Source organism: Stylophora pistillata, chromosome 3 (genome assembly GCF_964205215.1).
Source record: "Stylophora pistillata chromosome 3, jaStyPist1.2, whole genome shotgun sequence".
NCBI lineage: Eukaryota > Metazoa > Cnidaria > Anthozoa > Scleractinia > Pocilloporidae > Stylophora > Stylophora pistillata.
Window position 1 is genome coordinate 12572117 of NC_142521.1, and position 7909 is coordinate 12580025.

The 7909-nt window shown below is 40.0% G+C and overlaps 2 protein-coding genes across 2 annotated transcripts; one reads left to right on the forward strand and one right to left on the reverse strand.

The window, feature by feature from the left end:
* Positions 1-1444: 1444 nt before the first annotated feature.
* On the reverse strand, positions 1445-4169 carry LOC148734565 (uncharacterized). The gene has a single exon (XM_088754456.1). The coding sequence runs from the start codon at positions 3794-3796 to the stop codon at positions 1907-1909; it is 1890 nt and encodes a 629-aa protein (XP_088610582.1). The 5' UTR covers positions 3797-4169; the 3' UTR covers positions 1445-1906.
* A 1711-nt stretch (positions 4170-5880) lies between these two features.
* LOC148734566 (uncharacterized) lies at positions 5881-7621 on the forward strand. Its single transcript, XM_088754457.1, has one exon. The coding sequence runs from the start codon at positions 5903-5905 to the stop codon at positions 7208-7210; it is 1308 nt and encodes a 435-aa protein (XP_088610583.1). The 5' UTR covers positions 5881-5902; the 3' UTR covers positions 7211-7621.
* The last annotated feature ends 288 nt before the right edge of the window (positions 7622-7909 follow it).

Below are 7909 nucleotides of genomic sequence, written 5' to 3' on the forward strand. Positions count from 1 at the left end.
AAGCAAAAAAGAAAAGAAAAGAAAACAGCTTAAGTCCTAAAGAAAACGTTGAGCACGTGAAAGCATTATTGGGCTCGAAATGAAAAGCTTGAGTTTTCACCCTTAATTTGCGCGCAACTTGTTTGAAGAACAAGCCCGAATTGTCTTTTGTGCGATCGGTATAGGACACAAAAGGCCGGATTTTAAAAGGCAGATTCAGCTGGCACTGGTATAATACATATGCCGCCTGCGTTGGGCAAACTGCACGTAGTCTCTTTCACCAAATAGAACTAAACCGAGTCGAGAAAGAATTGACTCAGCTTCAACTCCAGGTTAGTCAGGTAAGAGTTATTTTTTTTACTCATAAACTCTTTAGAAGTTACCTTTAGACAAATTAATTGATTACACATGAGCCGTATATATAAAAGCAACAAACAAACAAACAGAAAAATAAAACAACGATAACAATAGTAGGAGTTTCATTCTGCATTTGAACAGCATTTTGGCAAAAGAGTTTATTGGCCTGTTTATCGAAGGAAAAAATTACATTTTAAAATTTACATTTTATGATCTGTCGGGGATATTTCAGAAATTGTACGTTCAGACTCACCTAAACAGTACGGAAAAGATTGATCAAATTTGAAGTTTCTGAATCGCCATGGAGCTTGTCCGTCTACATGTAAATTCATTTTAGACCCATTTGAATGCCGTGAATTAGTGACATTTGGCAAGCCTGTAGTGCCTCGTCAGCTAGGAAAACCTTAGTGACTCAAGTAAGTCCTTGACACGAAAATAAAAAGATTAGACAGATGAGCGCAATTCCATTTACCTATCTCGTCCAGCTAATATATGGCCTGCTAATTTCATCGCGAGGCGAATAATTCAGTGTCGCCTTGAAAATATCTATAACTTTCTTAGCCCTTGCTGGAATTACAGTTCATGGAAGAAGAAAACTAGTAATACGTTTAAGCTCGGAAAAACATAAAAGAGACTTTACCATCTTGTAATCTACAATGAAGATTTGAAAAGATAGCAGTTTTACACAGATGATTTAGTTTGATTACCTGCGGTGGTAATTCATTTTCATATTTCCTATTCTTATCCTAAATCACCACTTGAACATAGGCCCATTATTAGTAAAAAGAGTAATTGACAACAAACCTCAGCTAGATTAACCTAGGTAGATAAAACATGACCACCTTTTTTCAATCTCAATAGTTTGACTTACTGCTCGTAATGATACAGCATTTTTGTTAAGTAAAAAAGGAGCTTTTCTGATGGTGAAAACTTTGATTTTATGCAAGCCAAGTTATCGCTTTAAGGTGGCTCGATAGTCTAAAAATGCTCATTTTGGCAACAATTTTACCAACACTTAAACTTTAAATCATATCATTATACTTGTGCCACAAACTTAAATAGGTCTTACCCATTACTTTCCACTAAGTTAGGAGAGCATTCCATAAAATTCAGAGGAGCCACACCATTTATTCTAGCCACACCCAATTCCGAGAGACAAAAATAGGTATGTTTTTTGGCAAAGATATCTCTACTCTGCTTTATGCTATAGAGCTAAAACTTCAGGTGCTTGTTGTACTGTATCACAGCTGTGCAATGACCTACTTTGAGGTAAGTACTATGTTGCATTCATGAATTAGCTCTCAACAAAGAAAGACCAAAAAATAACCCTGACTACACTTCAATTTACAAGGCATAACCCATGAGTGAGAAGTCCAAACACTATAAAAATAGGTCATTGCACACAGCTATTGACACTTGAGATGCTGTGAAAATTTGATCTACTTATCGTAAATATTTTTTGAGATATTATTGTCACAAGGTTTCAAAACCTCTGAAATACGGAAAATTAGAAAATAGCAAATAAAGTTCACAAGATCATTGGGCAAGCAGTCAAGAGTTGAAAACAATGTTAGAAGGCACCAGCACCATACTGTTGTCCTTCTATTGCCTCTAAAGTGTCACTGTAACCTTTTTTGAAGTTTCTGATCTGTTTTCTCCTTTTTTTGGCTTGCTCAGAGCTTTTACGGCGAGAATGGCGAATTCGATTATGATCTTGCTTTCGGCAAGCTTTGATGCAATGAAATCCTGGGTCAATTCCCAGGTTTCGAAGAACTAAAATGATAGAAATAGTGCCATTGTTAAAATGTGAGACTGCCAAGAAGGTAGCAAGTTCCACCACTGCTAGCCCAGAGTGGGTTTCCTTTGTAGCACGCTGCCAGATAAGGGCATTGATGGCCTCATTTTGGTTTTGCGTACCACCATGTAGACAGCGTGCAAGCAGACTTTGCTCACTCAAGGCTTCAAAGGTGGGATAGATGGCATTAGCCACAGCCGTTGGAAGGGGATGGTTATGTCTATAATCAGAGGTCCCCTGTGCAACATCCCTTTGAAAGCCACACCATGAACTCTCTCCAGGGGGGCACAGGTCGTGATCTGGGCTATCATCAGTTGACTGTGTATGATGCCAAATTGCCATTACAGCATTCTCCATAGCTTGGATATCATGAGTATTGTTCCTAATGGCTTTCCCATAATATACTTGCAGTTTATCAATGACATTGTCTGTTAGCCTGCCCCTTCCGCCAATTGACTTTCCATCTTGAAGACGTGTCTGACCAGTTCTCTTCTTCAGTGAGCGAAGTCGCGACCCCAAACGTTTCTGGACATGGCCCACACATTCCAATTTTCTTACTTCAACAGGCCCATAAACGGCTTCTTCAACAATAAGTTTGTGGGATTTACTGTCTCCATCCCCAAGAAATTCTGTATAACGAACAGAGTAGTTTTGAACAGACCGTTCAAATATGGCAAGCATTCCAGAAGCATCCATCGACCCCGAAGAACCAAAATAGTTTGCCTGGCAAAGATGCTGGTGTCCTTCCCACCACTCCTGAAACTCAACAGTTCCTTCTTTGCTTCTCCAAACCATGCATTCCTTGCACTCTTTGGACATTACTTCCACATCGAGAACTTTACCAGTAACTGTGGATATTGCAGTGACGACCCCATAAGCTGAAGAGTACCCCCTTCTTCTCCAAGTTCCATCCCCTGACACTCCAATGTCAAAGACCCCATCTTCTCCTGGCTCATAAAATTCTTTTGCCTCTTCAGCTGCATTTTGCATGCTCTCCTTGGCTACAGTCTCCGCAGAATTGCGAATTGTGGCAACATGATCTCGATAAGAGTTCTCGTTCATGGGCGGTAGCATGTTCATCACCGCAGCGAATTTTACAAGACTCTGGTGTCCAATTCCAATGTTCCTTGTAGCAAGGACAACTCTTCGGTTGACTTCATAAGCCTGACTCCCTTCGATTTTAGCAGAGGAAAAAAACCTCTTCGAGTATTTGCACTTTTGGGATGTGCATTTTAGCACAAAAAGAGTAGCAAAACCCATCTTGGCGCTGCAATCCTCCTCGAACGTGACGTGGCCATATTTACACATCGGACACCAAAATGACTCGAAGACTGAAGCAAGTACAGAGATATCAATCAAACGAAAACCCTCTATACTTGCCATCTTTTCCTCCTCATCGTTTTCAGGGTCTCCAGAATCGCTAGACTTATCGTCCAACTTTCTCAGGGTAGCAGGCATCGATTTAGTACGATCAGAATTCCGTGTGATGTTTTTCGGAATCTTTTCATCTTCGATATCGGTGATGTCTGATTCCTCGCTTTCTTTCACTGATTCCTGATCATCAGTTCCTTCCATTTCTTCAGAATTTCTTTTCTTAGTATACTTGTTGCCTGTAAACCTCCTTTTTTTTCTTCTAACGTTCCTAAATTTCCTTTTTGGAGGCATAATTCGCTTCAACTCTCAGTAGATAGATCGTAAACAAGCGAACACGTTTTTCTCATGCCAAGTACGTCATGTATCAGCACACAATGTCCTCATTTAGGGCCTAACTATTTACCAGGCCCCTGAAATCTATTCTGGTCACTCCTGTGAAGATTTCTTTGAAATCATTGGCTTTTTTTGGTGGAAAACGACGCGTTAACAATGCTGGTTTCCATAGCAACCGCTCAAACAGATCCAAAAACAGTTGAAAAACATACAATAGCCATGGGAAAAATTACAAAAGACTTACTTTTCTTGAAACTACAATGACTGTTGGTGCCCAGAAACTTATTTCCAAAAATATGAAGTTTTTATGATTTTTTGGCCTATCGAGCCACCTTAACAGTCCATTCTCGACTGTTAAGTGCGCGCATGCGCTATCACTCATCTTGAGTCGAGGTAGACTACGAGGCAGCGGTTCATCCTAAATCTATATAGATCAAAGCAGAGCGTAGAAATGCTATTTTGATTGAAATACCTCTAATCTCGAGCCCAGGGTCATTTAAGCTCCTTGTCGGTATGGTAAGAATGACCCTGAGCTCGAGATTTAAATACATCTGCATTACCAAAGAAATTCAAGAAACTGGATGAATTTGAAACCTGAGTCTAGAATAATTTGCCAAATTCATACGGGTTGTGGCAAAGTGACATTACCTTAGAAGAACTACTATGTTTAATAGAATACCGATCTCTTTTCCGCCAGTTCTTGGATCGACGCACTGTATTCAGTTCTGAATAAATTAATTCAAAATAATATAATGAACATTCAGCTTTGCGAAGGCGTTGCTACAAACTATGTTAATGACAAATGATACGGTACAATAGAAATGCCTAATGCCTTGGTGATATTGTTAAAGGAGAGGACAGTTATAAGCAACAAGAAAATTCGAGGTCAAAATTCACTCAACGGCGCGCTCTTCCTCGATTTACCATTCCTCAAAAGGTCATCGTTCACTGGATGTGCAATAATTCAGTTTATGCCTGCTCGTGGGTTGACCTTGAACCTAACAAAGTAAGGATGTTTTTTTTTTTTTTTTATAACTGACGCTTGTCGCTAGAAACTTCCTTTAACACTCACTGTAAATTCTGGACAGTCAATTAATCCCTTAGATGTTCAGAAGAGGTCTGTTAGAGTTGCTGCACATGTCCTCCTAAAACCAGTTGCTTGAAATGACCGCTTTATAAGTCCAAACTCGACATACATTTTTTCTTATTATAACTACTTCTGGTCCGCAAAAATGATGATGAATTGAACAGTGAGACGGAACTTAGCCTGTATGCATGCAGAGAAATACAGTGAAGGACTTAGAGAGGGAAATGATAAATGAAGACGGTTAGCCCCGAGTAATGACCCATTTTCTGATCCACAAGCAGTTCTAAATGTATTTATCAAAAACCCATATTGTTTTTAAAGTAATACTATTGTGTTGTCGTCTTGGGTTATATTTCGGTGCTTGTTAACTCAGTTCTTTCTCTCGAAAGACCTTTTGATTTGAAACACTGAGCTACAACTTGCTAAGTTCGAAATTTAGCGACAAGGTGCAAGGCTATTGATGAAATAAGCGAAGCTAGAACAAGGATTGCTTAAAAGGATAAGACGATTTGTGACGCGGATTGCAAACTTCTTGATGTCGAAACTGAATTAAAAGAACCAGGACAAAGGATTTGTTTTGTCATCTGCCTGGGTTTGACAAGCTAAACAAACAAATGGAGGGAAAATATAATGTGAAACTTAAAAAGCTGACCATCATACAAGAAACTGGCGACATTTGGCCCATCGCTGGGACAAAGGTTGTCATGGAAATATTAATGAACGAGGATATGATTTTTGTGGGCGATCTTCCGATATTTCTTCATTCGTTTTTTGACATAAATTAAGGACGCCAAAGGCAAAGTCAGGGAGAAAAGGCCAAACAAACGACCGACCAAATAAAATCCAATCGCAGGTACTTTTTTAAGCAAACTTTAAATCAAAACATTGACCTCAAATTTTGCCATTTGAGGGTATCCAATTACTAATACATTGTTATTAAATTATTTTACAGCAGTCGGACTCTTGTCGAAATCATCATGGTGAGGACATTCGACTTAATGATAACTACGTCATTGCTTTTAATAATTATCTGCAACGAGCAATCAATTACTGTTTGTCTGCGGCAGAGTTCTCTAACTGGCCGTGCGTCGCAAACCCCGGCGAAGCTACTTAAAAAATATCTTTGGCCTCGACGTAAACCTCTACGAACGAGACAAAACAATGAAGATTCTGAGTTTCCCTCTGAAGTTTCGAATGGAGAAAACGACTTTAGAACGTTCACCATCATCACAACAAGAAGTGCCAGATTTGATATTGTGCGAAGTCTTGAAAAATCTCTTAGAATTCGGCGTCAGATAATCACTCGCGCAATAACTGAGCCCTCAGTCGCGTCCTCCGTTGAGCCCTTTGGGGAAGACTTGATCGGGCTGGAACTGGAAATGATCCAAAAGGGTAACCCAGAGCCTGGGCCTGACTGGGCCACCGCGATTCAGGCCTGGGGAAAAGCCTGGGACCTTCATGTATACGTGTTTGCAATTCTTTTCATCTTGATAGCGATAGCTTCTGGTTTTGGACTCGCTGATGATCTCATCAAAAATCACGGAATCAAGGGACTAAAATTGACTTTGTATTTGACATTTTTATTACTGGGTTGCTCACGTGGTATCATGTTGTTCGTCGATCCTTACAACTCGCGGGGAATCTTGGACCTTTACAGTTCGTATGTCGCGTGGTCATTAGGCATCCCGTGTGTCCTCACGGCCCTTGGTCTCTTGCTCTTGGTATTTGGGGAGGCAATCAGTATGGAGATAACCCCTCCTCGATTTCAGAAATTATCCACAGCGCTAGGAATCATGGCTTGCAATGTGATTGTAGTAGTGGGAACAGACATCGTCTTCTTACTCGCCGAGAAGTTCCTCGCGCTCCTAATAATATGCCAAATTTATTTTGTACTTTTTGGCATCATTTTGACCGTTGGTTACTACTACATAGGGTGTAAATTATCCTGCAACTCGGCAGCAAGTGTGTATGGAGACACAAGCCTTATAAGGCTAAGAATGTTTGTGTTCGCAATAGCAATGCTCAATGTACTTTTCATGGGAATTCAGGTTTACTCAGCTTTTGACTTCGTCTTTCACCCTGGAGTTCCCAGAGCGGCTTGGCCGTGGTACGCTGTCCAAACCTCCCTACGGGCGCTAGAGGTGAGCATGTGTATTGTGATGCTATTAATAGCATTTAACAACAGAGTGAGATCATCACCATCTCAGGTCAGAACTTCTTTTCGCTTCCGCAATACCGTTTCCCCGTTCCATGCGTGGGAAGCTGCGAATGGCCGGAAAAGTTAATGAGACATTTTAGAAGATATTGGAACTTCAGCCCGAGATGATGCTAAGAGCAAAACTTCAATCGCACGAGCATGCTCATAACAATATTATACTTGTTTTACATTCATGATAAACTCACCTGTGAGCTATTAAATTGCGAGTAAGTCATGTTAATTGTTCATGTCGTTCATCCAGGTTATTATGCTCGGTATACAAAAGAGTAACCTGCACATCTTTCAAAGCCAAATTTTATTCTGAGACTAAGTTATGAGCGAGGAGTTTTGCACTTCAAAGTGTAGAGACATCTTTTTTGAATGCGTAAAAAGTCGTAGTGCATGAGTGAAAAAAGTCCATGAATAGCTTATCATTTATCAAAGGTAATGCTTGACCCGCCGAAGTAAACATTTCTCATTACAGTGATTTTATATCGTTGGGTAAGGTGCAGTTTTTTTCTTGCATAATCACGGCGTTAAACTTTTGAAGTTTTCACTGAAACCTGGCCCTTAAAAAATCAACCGGACGTCTTAACGAGCTTCAGAATCAAGCTGTGGGAGCTCAGATAAAACTGTTCCATACTCAAACCTCAATTATTCACCAAGCTGTCCAAAAAGGACTAAATTTGATGGAAATATTTTCCTTTTGTGGTTTCGCAGTGGGTGATACCACAAGCATTGCTCGTTTAAAAAATCAGTACCCGTAACTGAAAAATATAAACAGAAA